The sequence below is a fragment of the Lutjanus erythropterus genome, chromosome 13, assembly GCF_056507025.1.
Source record: "Lutjanus erythropterus isolate fLutEry1 chromosome 13, fLutEry1.hap2, whole genome shotgun sequence".
Taxonomy (NCBI): Eukaryota; Metazoa; Chordata; class Actinopteri; order Lutjaniformes; family Lutjanidae; genus Lutjanus; species Lutjanus erythropterus.
The window spans coordinates 22,603,189-22,617,583 of NC_139329.1; the positions used below are offsets into that span (position 1 = coordinate 22,603,189).

General features: G+C 38.8%; 1 protein-coding gene across 3 annotated transcripts in view; it reads right to left on the reverse strand.

Moving 5' to 3' along the window:
* LOC146316543 (transcription factor SOX-6-like) overlaps positions 1-14,395 on the reverse strand; it is a 151,564-nt gene that overhangs the window by 92,597 nt on the left and 44,572 nt on the right. For all 3 annotated transcript variants that reach the window (XM_084734171.1, XM_084734169.1, XM_084734170.1), the window contains exons 3-4: positions 5,124-5,346; positions 1,406-1,616 (exon numbers count right to left, since the gene is read on the reverse strand). In XM_084734171.1, the coding sequence (XP_084590297.1) occupies positions 1,406-1,616; positions 5,124-5,345 (433 nt within the window). In that variant the 5' untranslated portion in view covers position 5,346. The remainder of the gene's footprint in view (positions 1-1,405; positions 1,617-5,123; positions 5,347-14,395) is intronic.

A 14,395-nucleotide genomic window follows, 5' to 3' on the forward strand; every position in this document is an offset into this window, starting at 1 on the left:
TTGATATTGTGATCTAACAAGCGAGGGATCTGTCAGTTGTAATTTTAGATGTTCAAAGATACTCTGGAGAGGATGTGTGCAGAAAGAGAAAAAACAAAATACAGGTAAGGCTGTTCTCGCTTCATGTGTGAGTGAGGAGGAAATGAGGGACAACAGCATCCCCTTTGTCAGATATACAGTATATTAAAAATATATATTTTATACTGAGAATTTCCTGCCTGTAACCAATGCACTCAATATCAATTTTACTACTATATATATTTGTGCAATTTTCAATTCATGTTCATGCATATCTGTATAAGGTGTGAAATGTGATTACAGTGTATCTTATCTTATCTTATCTTATCTTATCTTATCTTATCTTATCTTGTCTTGTCTTATCTTATCTCTTAAAATGAGAGAATAAACTCCAATGAAACTTTAAAAAAGGCATTTTGTATCCATAGTAAAACTGTCAACTGTCACAAATCATCAATATGTCATCCTATGCTACTTTAGCGTGCAAATTACCACACAGATTAAAATAGGCTCGTAGGCTGAGGACATACCGATTCATCTAGATTTCTGTTAACACATAAAAACATGAGATGACGGTATGAGCACTGATCTGGTTGCTCTGCCATCTTTGTTCCAACATCAGTTCAGTGATCGATTTCAGCTGTAATACTTGAGATATTTTCAAACTGATGCACCAGACTCTGCTGGAGATGCATCTGGCATTGAAACATTAGTCACTGAATAAAGTTTGTTGCCTTAGTCCACACGCTCCAGTATACTTTGAATTAAATTTGCAAGTATCTTCAGTTGCAAGATCTCCCTAAAGAGCACCAAACAGGCCTGCAATTCCTTATGAGTCTGTTGAAGCTCGCTTAACCTCTTCCTACATCTGATGCACCAGTCGATTTAGCTCTACCAGAGGGCAAAAAGCTCTCAAAGCAACTACAAACACCCAAAGAATCATCAATTCTGAAATTTGCAACATGGTGAGTAGTTGCTCTCTTATACTATTATCACACCGTAAATTTCTCTGCCTGAAAAACAAAAGTATCAGAACCCAAAATAATTTATTGATCCCCAAAGGGAAAGTGGTTGCAAAAACTGTATTCTCTCCAAGCCAAAAAAGATAAAGCCAAAAAATGCATTGCCATTTAAACAAAACAAATCTGTTTTTCTTAGATCTTTTTACGTTCATATTGTGGAGATACAAGATTTTCACATGACAACAGCCAAAAGCTTCACTGATGTTGTTAAGTGGAATTTTGGCTTGATACTCTGCAGCCTCTGAACTGTTGTGAAACTGTACGAAGGTTGTGCTGAAATTGCACTACGTTCCTTGGAGACATTACAGTAATAACACACACACACACACACACACACACACACACACACAAAGACTTCTGCCTACCGTCTTGTTCTGTCTTGGTCAGCTCCACGAGTTTCTTCTGTTTCAGTGTGTCCACCACGTCTGCCAGGCTTCCTTTGCGGCGCTCCGGCGTCCCGAAGGCGAGGCCGATCACTGGCTCCCCGCGATCCCTGGAAAACTCCTCTGGCTTGGGTGGAGAGGTAGAGTTAGTCCGGTAGGAGTAGACTGAGCAGCCTTTACTGCTTTCATTGTCCTGTGAGGAGGAAGCAAATATGAGAGCGCCAAGGTTAGAACTGCTGGAAAATATCAGCACAGATGCAGGTTTGATTACTGACGTTTTGTGTGTGATTGCCAAATGTGTGCTTATTTACTTATTTTATACTTGATTTAGAACAGACAAATACATCTCACAGCTTTTACACATGTTTACTGCATGCTTATAATGTTATTTTGGATTTAGCTGATGGTTTCTTGGCAGTAGTCAATCTTTCTGTCATCAGGGTCTCACACTAAGAGATTTTCAGAACAGTTTCAGAGGAGGCTTAGTGAATGGAAATGAAAAATTATTACATTAGTTTTCAAAAGGCGATCACATACAATATAATTGCCTTAAATGTGTGTGATTTGGTTACATAGTGGTTCAGAGATACAGTAGTTTGGGGGAATTTTACTGTTTTCCCACTTTCCCAGAGTCAGAAAGCAATAAATGCCTTTGGACAGACCGTTTTTATGTATTTGGTGTAGTCTGAAATTATGTGAAACAACAATATTAGGCTATCTTGGCTCAACGGTTGAGTGTCTATGGGATCAAATGACATAATCATGATCCAGAAATTGAGTGGAACTACAAAAGTAAACTGAAGGGTTTATTATTCTACTATTAAACAGTCAGTAGATGTTGCATTTTAACATTTTTTCACATCTCTTCTTTGGCTTCCTGTCATCTGTCTATTGTCAGCTCTTTAATAAATATATGAAGTGTGAAATGTCAATCTCAAAACACACAGTATATCATATAAGGGGTCCCTGGTTGAGGAAAAAAAACATTTGAAAACATAACTTTGGGTTTTGGGAAACATTCATCAACAGTTGTCACCATTTTCTGACACTTTATGGACCAAACAAAACAACAGTTCACTTGATTAATGGAAATAATTGTTTATTGATAATGAAAATAATTGTTAGTTGCAGCCATAATGCAGAGAGAATCACTTTTGTATGTTGCAGTTTAGATGTACAGAAGCCTTGTAAATATGAAAAGAGGAGACATTTTTCTTCCTCACAATCTGGATTCAATGAAGGTCACATTAAGAGTTTGAATTCAAAGTTGTTGATAATAGATGATATATATCTGATGGGCCTCACTATTTTGTGCTGCAGTGTCCCACTGCCGTTTGCTGTGTTGGGTTATGAGTTGAGCAAGAGGCACAAGGAGTCTATATTTACCGAGAAGATAAGCCCTTCAAGACGACCACATTGTCCCACACAACAGACACTTCAGCACAGGTGTTCTAACACCGGGGCTATTTCTGGACGCTTTCTCCTCCCCTTACAGAGTGGGGGGATCTCCAAGAACTTTAGGAGGCTTATGTTTCAAAGACAAGGGGCTTTGGCTAACAGCGGGATCTTAAGACGCCCTTGAAATGGCTCCAGGAGGCCCCGTTGTGCACTTTGTCTTTAAGCGGAAGATGCCTCTGTAATGAGGATTAGGAGATAGTGTGTCACTTGTGGATTGTTAAGGTGTGTTTTTTCAGGATCGTACAGAACGCTGCTCAAGAGTTATACAAGCGGCATGGTGGAGGGAGCAAGATCTGATGGTCAGATCATATTATAAACCAAAAGGTCACACGTTCAATCTCTGCAGGAGGACAATGCATGCCCAGGACAACCCCTGAGATGTTGTTAAGTTGTCCTTGAGCAAGGCACTGAACCATGATCCAGTCACATATTGGATATCAGTCCGAATTATGGCTGCAACTAAGTGTTGTTCTCACGATCAATTAATCTGAAATTATTTTCACAATTAATCGATTAATCATCTGGTCAATGAAATGTCAATAAACGCAAACAATACCCCAGAGCCCAAAGAAACACAAGAAATATTTACATTTAAGAAGCTGGAATCAACAAATGTTTGACAATTTTGCTTGATAAATGATTGAAACAATAGTCTTGTATAACCAGACCTCTTTCCAGAAAAGAAGGTCTGGCTCCACCCACAGTCATTCTGCTATAGGGGAAAAAATGCTCTGGCTTGTTTGTATTTCTTTAAACCAATCACAATCTCCTAAGCAGAACTGAGCAGAAGATGCAGTGACTGTGCTACTGCAAAATAGTGTCTTGGTGAGGGGAATTTCTTTTGGGGGAACATCTGCATGTCAGGAGGCGAGCTCTGGCATTAAAATGACTAAATCACCTTGAAAGAAAAGGCAAGAGTGGGTAGTTTGTTTAGGTTTGTACATGCTGTTTTTAGCGTGTAGGTTGCTAGCTAGTTGTTGTTGTTTCCTGTGAACGACTACCTGGAAACACAGATAGCAGATGCTGCAATGCTGACTGAAACAAGTGACCACTGGCAGGCTTATACCCGCAGAGTACATTTGGTGAGTCCGACTACTGAAACAACAAATCAATCAGGTGGTACAATTCATGGTAGCTTTAAGGAAATATATGTTCTCCCAGGAATTAAGGATGGGCCAGTTGATAAAGTGGGCAAGGACAGGCCTGTTAGGCCCACCACAATGTCACGCCTGGTGTTACAACTTTACTCTGCTGCTAACTTTGTGGAACCAACATTTTCTTCTGTTTTAACGAGTGACCAAAAAATATCTTTTCCCTTTTTCTTTCTTGTTGCTTCCTTATAGGTTCTTATCAGTCTCCTGTGGTCTCACATTCAGTGAGAACATACACAGTATGTGACAACTTTACAAAAAAAAGAAAAGAGAGGGTGAGACAAAAAAAAAAAAATGGACCTGCTTCAAGTGTTCATGGACATTTTGGCCTCAAGGCCACTTTGAACCCTGACACTGATGCTAAGTGAAGTCAAGTTTTCAAATAATATTATTAATATTTAATTGCCTTTAAAGTTTTTATCATGCACTCAGAATGGTTAAATATAGTTGGGTTACAATCCTAAAAATAACAGATGAAAACAAAAGAAAGAAAATACAATAATATGTTAATAAAATTGGACAATTTAGAATTAAAATTCAAAGACATTTTTTGTCTGGGAAATGTTAAATGTATTCTGCCACAACATTGATACCTGAGGAAACTTTCCTCTCAGAACTTTCCAGTTTCCTCAGAGAATCAAATCAAACACGCCTCTTCCATTAGGGACCAACAGAACCTGAAGCCAAGTAACTAACACCTCAACGCACACATACACACACACATGAAAACAGGCTGTGGAGATGAGAAGAACCAGGGGCTACAACTCTCTGGAGGAGAAGCCTCACTGGGCTGCCTACAGCACTGCCTGCAGCACACACACCACAGAGGGCCACTGGTGTGTGTGTGTGTGTGTGTGCTGTTTTCACATGTATGTGCATTCAATTGTGCACAATCATCATTATGCATGAGAATTTGCACACCCTGTGTACTCCGGCATGTATTTCATGAGTGTTTTATGAGTGGTGTGCCCTGAGTGTGTACACTGTGTACACACACTAACCACATTTGTTTTATGGATCTGAGTTATAGCAACATATCTCAAGATAAGATATGGTCAATTCCTCAGCTCTGTGCATATTTCACATCTCACCATCGCAGCAGGCACCATGTTCTCCCACTCAGCATCCGTCAGCTTCTCTCTGCTCGGCTGCAGCTCGTCCGGGTGGGCTTGGTCATGCGAGGAGGGAGACGGCGGCGTTTCCTTCAGGCCCTCTCGCTTGTCGTTGGTCCAGGTCGCAATGTCCTGACCTATCGCTTCCTCTTCCTCAGATGGTGGGTGGAAGGGAGGCGTTGCTTGCATGGAAGACATCATTCTGTGGAGGAAAAGAGGAAAAGGTTGGGGTTTTGTGGTCATAGTTTATACCAGAGAAATACAATTTTAGGTTAGTTTATGTAGAAAAGAGGAGAGAGTTTGAGTTGACAGTGGTGAGGAAAAACTTCCTCAACTGGATGAAGACTCAATGGTGGGCAGTCATCTGCCACAACCACTTTAATACTTTTTTTTTTTCATAAAGCGCTTTAAAAGGTACTCAAAGACACTCAGATAAGATAAATAAGACACAAACTCTCTAGGACCGGCTAAAGGTTTGAACTTCTGCTGCTGAGTGAGGCATACTGATCACCAGTGAGATCATAACCAAACTCTTCCCAGAGGCATAAAGCAAACTGAAACAGTGAAAAATAAGCAACATTTTCACACATAAATTATATTTTTATATATACAGTGCCTTGCTAGCCAAGCCAGCCTTTGAAATGTCACCACTTCGATTCCAGCCAAAATAAAGTGTGCAAATTTACAAAAATTCAAATATGTCTCTATGTTTTGGTATTTATGTGAGAGGGCAATTTGTGTTGTGGAAAGCATAAAAAACACATAAGAAAACCTATAAAAGCACTTACAATATGATATAGAAATATAGAGCAGCTGACATAAACCTGTGCACAGGATTCATTCAAGCCCCTCAGGAGCAGATTAACATGTCCACTGTAACTCCACATGGCCTGTAATAATGTACTGAGCATTAAAATATTCAATTAATATTCATCAATACTATGACTATAATATGCTCACACTATATCAAAGTACAGTTTTAATATGACAGTCATTTACTTACTATAACTGCAATCACAGAAAAATTATTTAGAAATGGTCTATAATATAATACAATACATCAATGTGGAGTCACCATTTGGTACAATTCAGTCACTGCTTACTACTAATTAATCTTACTACAACTGGCAAAAGTGAGCCCTATTGTAAAGAGTAAAATACATCGCCATTTATTAATGATTTACTAACATTTAAAAACAGGCCTGTTGTAAAGTGTAAAAAGGTGCAAGCGAAAAATTCCAAGGTAATCTGGTGATTTGATACGTTAATTTAATATGCCAAATAAAAGTTTTTGTGTACTCTGATATACATTATACTGGTCGCATATTTACAGTAACCCATCTGTAGTTGTGGAAACTTAATTACAGCTGTTCAAACTGTGCACATTACTATATAGGCCACAATTTATGAAGAGTCATATCATTTCAATGCCTGATATTTGAATAGTAAAAAGTAGAGAAGTCTCAAAAAAAAGTAATAATAAAAATGAAAATGACTGAAAGTACATGTTAACATTTTAGTGTACAAAACAGTAAAAGTTCAATTAATAAAAATTTATTAAACAGTAGAGTCGGTAGATGCATTTGATAAATACACTGAAGCAAGTTAAGAAGCATACTAAAGGCAGGAAAATTAATTTCCTTGGTACCACCTTACAATAAGACTAAGTTATTTATAAATGTTTTATTTTTATTAATTAGGTTGTAAACACTTCTGTTGCTTGCCGAATAACGAGCCCTCAGTTATCTGAACTGTTAAGCCTCAGGTCTCATTTAATACTGAGTTCACTTTGTCTTCTCCATCAGCAGCATCAAAAAAATTGCAGGCTGCTCTACTCTGAGCATGTTAAGTAATCTAAAAAGTTTGTCCACCGCTGACTGCACACTGAAGCCACAGAAAAAACACACTGGAAATTTCAGACCCATGCATTTGAATGGTGAATTCAAAACCACAACTTCATTTAAAATGCAGACGTGAATGCCGAAGATGTAATTACAGCTCACACACACACAGAAGCAATTTAAAGCACATATCATATTTTTGGCATTTATTGGACGCATTCACTCTGAGCAGCTTATAATGTCTGCAACACATTCATGCTGAACGTTCCTCACACACACACTCTGATGCGCATTAAGCACATACTGCCTTGGGGATAATCTATTAATCTATTAAGCAGCATCAAGGCCTCTCATCACCTCAGAGCTGTTAAAAAAGCAGACGCTGAGCGCTGCGGAGTTTCAGCGGAAAAAATCTTCCTTTTTTTCTTTTTTCTAATGTAAGCCTCAGGCTGGGAGAGTCATTAGACTAATACATCATTTACTGTAATGACTTCCCTTTGTTGCACTATAGTTATGAGGACTTTCATTGGCCACATTTATTCTCTCCACTCCTGTAGCCTAATCTCAGCCCTTATTTCTCATTTTAAATCTAAACACCAGCCCACTTTAAAGGATTTTCCACCTTGTTCTGTCATTACATGGCTAATTGGTCCTTGTAAGTAATAATACACCTACACAAACGCACACACACACGTAAACAATTCAACAGAAACTAACACTCACCCACACAAACCTACTGATAACTGATCATTCAAATTTCAGGAAAAAGGGCGTCGGCTTGTTCAGAATTGTTTTTGCTTCCTTAGAACAATCCACGCCCACACAACACACACACACACACACACACACACCAAATTCTGTGAAGTAAAACAGATTGCTACTTCTGTGTTAGCACTCAGTAAATCACAGCAGCCTGTCCATCTCTGAAATATGCAGCCCCCTCGGGTGCCCTTAGACGTAAATCTGACCCTCAGTCAAATGTCTGAAGGCTGCAGAGTGCACATGTGGAGAGGCAGCAAAAGGTGAAAATATGTCATTTACGGAGGAAGTTGATTTAAAAAAAAGTGAGATAACGGACTGAAGTCAAATGTCAAAGTGAGACTGAGATAAAAAAAAAAAAAAAAAAAGATGAAAAGATGGAGAAAAGTATAATCAAACACAGATCCAAACGGTGTGTGCGAGAACAGTTAGAGAAAACTCCCGTGTGCAATAAATCTGAGTATCATGTGAAAAGAGCTGATTTTCACATGGGTTTGAACATTGTAAAGTGATTCTGAGGGTCATGATGATCTATATATGTCATCTGCATGAGTCAGAATGTGGCTTCCAGTGACTCAGCGATGCAGATAAAATCAGAGTTGACTTGTGTCACAGTGTGAAAACTGAGGCTTAAACAATTCTCACCTGAAGAGGCTGGAGAACCATTAATAGTACAACATCAACTGTCACTTTGGAAACCAACCACAATAGTTGTCTAATAAACTAAATTTTACAGAAATAGATAAGTCTATCTTGTTTATGCTGAATTTATTTTTTTAGTGTGTCTCTCAAACATTAGGTTAAATTATTAGTTCAAAGTTATCTAATTTTCTTTTGATATGTAATGTGATAAGTGAGTGAACTCACAAAAGTACATTTATTCATCCCATGTTGTGCTAAAGTGGTCTAAAAATAAAATTAGAATTTTGAGAAAAGTTGAATTGACTTGAGATAAATAAAATCTATATATTTATGTTATGCTGGTGAAAAATGATTACTTGATTCCACTAAATTTCTGCGTGATGTTAAACACTTTGAAGAGATAGTGACAATCTGATGAAGAAACTGGAATATTTGGAAGCTAAAGAGTCTCCATTTAGAGATGTTGCTCACCAAAAACAGAGCTTAAAGGTAGAATATGCAGGATTTGACAGTTGATGTTTGTAAACACACCATTTAAAGTTGCCTTCCTCCTTCACTGGCTCAACAGACAAGACAGGGACAGAGACATTACTGGAGTTAAACCGTAAACTATCAATGAATTTTATTTCTTCTCATTTTTATTTTTTTTCCACTCATGTACTGCCATTTTCAGAATGAGTAAAGACTCTGAATCAGACAAAATGAAATGTTATTTTGTGATTGTTTCACACATATCTGCACAACGCTGGGCTTTGCAAACTACTGCCCAAAGCCTAATGCCGAAAAAAGTCCTTAACACAGAAAAATAATAAGAAGATAAGAAAATATATGCAGAGGATAACTGCAAATATACGCACTGCACTGTTTTGTTTTGTTTTTAGAAAATCCTGCATAGTGTGCCTCCAGCATTTCAGAATTTAAGTAAAATGTTACTGAGAATTTCTTTGCATATCTTTATTAATCCAACAAGTTTCCCTCAGACGTTATGGTTTAAATGGTATTGTGTTTTGAGCAGGAAAATCACAAGCCAATAACCACCAGATGCACATGGTGTCATGTAGCCACAGCTCCGTATTAAATGACTGTATGCCGTTGAGCATGTTTTGACTTGCACAGTTTTTAACAAATAAAAGCTCTATTTTGGTTATTTATTTTTTTTTTACCACCACCAAGACTGAAACCTCTGGTGGACATCTGCCAGCTTTGGGAATGATAACAAATAATTACAGCAATTTCACCCAAAGTCTAGGTTAAGTCTGTGCAATAATTTAAGCGTGTTTTGTTTCACAGCTTTATTTGTAGTTCATTTATTTATTTTTATAACTTGCCACCGGTGCCATGCTCCACCCGAAGCCTAATTTGACTGATAGGAATAGCAACAGGAGTCAGTGTGAGGCTTCAGTTTCTCCAGACCTTTGTTTGTTTTGCACAGCGGTATGAGTACATGAGATTATAAACCCCAGACAACCAACAAACAGCAAATCACTAATCCATGATCAACTCCTGCAATCCACACTGGAGCGATGAGAGAGCGATGGGGAGCCAGCCGGGGAGTGAGAAGGCAGACGAGAGCCTATATTTAGCTGACAATATTGCTGGTGCTGTGTTTATGGGGGAGCTTAAGACTTAGTTTCTTGGAACTGGTGTCTCATATGGCCAGGAATGCCCAGCCTCATAACTCGCTGCCACTGATATGGTTCCATCATGCAACAGTGCAGGGGTTTGTTGGTAAGCATGCCACAGCGCCTTTTGTGATTGGCTGGGGCAGGAAAACAGTGGACTTCACGCACTCGTCATCAGGCAAGAATCGCATTGCTAGTGTTTAGATGACTCCATTGTTTAACTAACATGGTGAATGTTAAGTTCGCCAGATCACTGCTGTGGAGTTGAAGAGCTATGGTAGTTTTTGTCACATGACTTGTCAGGGTGATTTTACCATCTATTATTGTTTTTCCTTTTTTGCACGTTTAAACCAAGATACAGCTTATTATAATGCACTTTGTTTACATTTCTGTTGAATTAGCTCCCATTCTATACTATTATGTTATCATTTATTAGATATTACTGTTATTATTATCACTTTGCTCTTTGCACACCAAATTGTTGAACTTTATTTAGAATCGTTGTTTTTAAAAAAAAGCAAAAGCTTACTTACTTAGCTTACTTGACTTTTTGATCTATCTATCTATCTATCTATCTATCTATCTATCTATCTATCTATCTATCTATCTATCTATCTATCATTTTTTCTTAAAAAAAAAAAAAAAATCAAAACAACAGGGATAGTAATGAGACTGTAAACTACTTAAATGTGGAGTTTCCAGAATTTTTAAGCAGGAAAATCACAGAATAATTAGTCATTGTGACCTAATGATTTGGGAATATAAATAATGTAAAAAACATTTTTTCCCAGCATCAGATGGGAAACAGAGCTGATGGCAAGAAAAATGACATCTGAGTGTAAACGAAAAACAATTTAAGAATAGAATAAAGTGCCAGACATCAGGTATAACCATAATGCATTGTAACAGAGGAAGAACTTCTATCCAGCCCATTTATGTGTTGCCATTAGCCTGCAGCTGCTACTGTCATGACATGAAGAAAAACAGAGATCTTGTGCTGTACCAGAGATCACTACTTCTGCAGAATAACATTATCAATGTGAGTTTTTCCTGCTCACACTGGACATTTAAATAGTCGTTTATAGTTAAACAAGGTTCCCTTTGACTCTGTTCAGGAGGACAACAATGAACTAAACGATGTAAAAGAGAATAAGAGAATAACCATGCATTTGTCTTAATCTCTGAAAAAATGAAAAACATTCTGCAGATGCGGAGTTTTCATCTGACCACAGCTCGCATGCTTCAAGATAGAAGGTCCTTCCCTAGTGAGACACAGGAAGAAATTGAGTGATTATAGCTGAAGGAGCAACCCTCTCCCAAAGAGACCAACAAAAGAATGAGTTCGGCAACAAGGAGTCACTCTCAGGAAGCAGTAATATGATAATAATGATGCACTGATAGCTGCAAAACAAATTCATCTTTCACCACCTTGAGGCTCTCCGAAAGCCTTTTCATATTGTCAGACAGACATCTATAAAAACATCAACTCTTTCCTCTGAAAGCAGCTCCCCAGTCTAAGATATGTCTTGGAAGGTGATACTGGTGAGATTGCCTGCTTAAAAACTAAACAGAGCACGCACTGTTGAGTGAAGACTTTTAATTTTTCATGCGTTTTAGAGGTTTTTACAAGCGTGAAGTTAGGTTGGGAAGATCGTCCCACAAGTAGGGATTACATCTCAGCTCAATAAGGCTTGTGTATGCTGTATAATCACAATGAAGGTGTGCTCAGTAACGTTACTTACTGTTCACTTTGAGCATTTTAAGTTCCCTTCCCTCCTTTGTTGCCTATGGGAATTCATACAGCCTTTAGCTCAGAGACACATTCGACAAACAAACTGTTGCTGGTGGACAGATAGCTAAGTCCCCTCCTAAAACGTGGACAGTAACTTAGAATCCCTTTGTGAGTGGAAGAAAAACGAAAACCGGGGTCGGAATTTGGCAGGAAAGTGTTGTTCAGATCTGGCCTGGAACCTGGCGACTTGGCAGAAACAATCAGGCATTGTGGAGCGTGGACGGAGAGGGACCTGTGACAGATGAGAGCGGGAGAGAGAGGGCCCCCTCTTAGAAAAACAGTACACAAAGCGCCATTCACAACCCAGGTCCCTTCTGCCACTTGTGGAGCGAGAGAAGGGCTCCGACAAAGGCCTTCGACTCGACCAATTGGGTGTAAAATCTCCAGCCGTCCCAGCTGGATAGAACTGAGGAAATGGGAAATACCAAAGAGAAAGAGAGACACAGAATGAGAGGAGAGAAAAAACACGGGCAGAAAGAAAAGTGCGGACTTTCCTTGGAATTATTTGTCTGTTGGACAGTCCCAACAAGAAAACACAGTGAAAGAAAAGCAAAAGTTTAACAGAGAGAAAAACAAAGACTCTGTTTTAGCAACCAGAAACTGTAGCAACTCAAGCTATGCCGCCATTCTGTGCCCTTGAGCAAGGCACTTAAGTTCTGGGCCGATCTTATTCTGTGGTTTTCTCATTTCAATCTGCAACAATAACATTAAACTCACTCAAAATAACTGCTGAGATCAGGTGACACAGCAGCTTTGCCACAGTGAAGTCTGCTGGGGGAAGAAACAACCAATCTGCTAGTTTACATACATAATATTTACCACTGTACTGGACACTAATATAATGATACAATGACTGCAATAATATCTTACTACACAAGAGAACTGTGTGGCCAGAACGGCAGGTCAACAACAAACCAGGAAGTCTGCCTATAAACTGTGATGGATGTTTACAAAAGACCATTTGAGGCATAATTTTACCATTCACCCTTATTTTCTCTCCCAAATAAGTGTTACTAACTTGGAGAAGGCTGTTTAAAACCTTTATGATCATGCAACTGCTTGTGTTTCTTGCTACTATAGACCAGCACAACTCATACGCTGTGGGACACCGTAACAGGTTGTCACAGCTCTACCTGCGTGGGAGTAAGTCACACGTGTGCAAGTCACAAGCAAGTCTCAAGTCACCGTAGTGAGAATGAAGCAAGTCGAGACAAGTCCGTACTATGAGTCAAGAAAGTCACAAGTGAAGTTATACAAAATACAGATAATCTACTCCAGTTTCAACAGTTAAATCAATTAAAAGTTAGTGGTCATGAAAACAGGAAAACATTTATTTCAGCATTAACAAAAACTGTTGCTGCCTGCTTACACTGGAGAAATCTGAGTGATTTGAGTGGCAACTAATAAAAAGTGCATTAAAATGGAGAGTGAGGCTCTAAAGTTATAATTTTGAGGTTCTTCTCATATGACGCTGCATGTTCTCTTCTTCTTTGTTCTCTTCTGACTACCGTCATTAACATCAAAATTCATGAATCCAAAACGTATTACTTTTGGACATGCCTCCTCTATGATACATGTCAGTCTGGCTTCTGCTGGTCTAGCAATATTTAATAAAAAAAAAAAGTCACTTACTGTCAAGTCATCTGTCTCAAGTCTTAAGTCATGTCTCAAGTCATGAATACCAATTTAAGATTAGTCTTTTATATTCTATCATGTTAGTCAAGCAAGTCTCAAGTCAGATTTGTCACTTAAGTAAGTAAGTTAAGTCATGTGACTCGAGTCCTCCACAGTACAATTCATTCCAAGTGAAATGATGGGAAATCCAACAAAAATAAGCCCAAGTTGTTAGACAATAGACTTATCCTTTAAAGGGGTACCACAGACATTTTGTGTTATATCTTAATAAAGTTAAGGAACTCACAAAAGACAAAAGGGTGGTCAAAACTGAAGCACCACAGGCTGGAATATCCTTTTGGTGTCTTTGATGGGCTGAGCTGAAAAAAATGCACACCGACACCTCCCTTAATGCAACTTGATAGTGTCTTTCATTAGACCCCCTGCCACCTAAATGCTTCTTTCAAACCTAATCGCTGCAGTGAAGTTGTTTGGTGGCTGTGGTAGTAGCGGGCAACTCCCAGGTGTGAATGAGCAGCAGGGCGTTGCTAAAAAGAACATGTGTGCTTTCTTTCCCTGAATAAATAAATGAAAAAAAAAATCTCAAAGAAGAGAATTGGCCTTGTATGAGAACAGCTCTCCCAGCTCCTAAATCTTGGGTCTGTCTGGACTCTCATTAGATCATCGCAGAGCGCTGCAAACAGAGGGCACTGTCATAGGTCAGACATGTGGAATGTGAACACACACACGCTTCCCTGTTTTCTCCCAGAGATTCCCTCGTCCCTGCTCTTTTGCCCAAAATAGAAACGTTCAATAGCAGCGCCAGTTACCCCCCAAACCAGCCCGTTTCGTCACTGCCTTATTAGCAAGAAAAGCAGTTTTGTTTTCTGAAATTCCAGCCCATTAACATGGATTCCACTGTAAGAGTAAGCTCTGTAGCTCCACTGCCAACAAGCAGCAGCTCAGTTTCAAAGCTGGAGG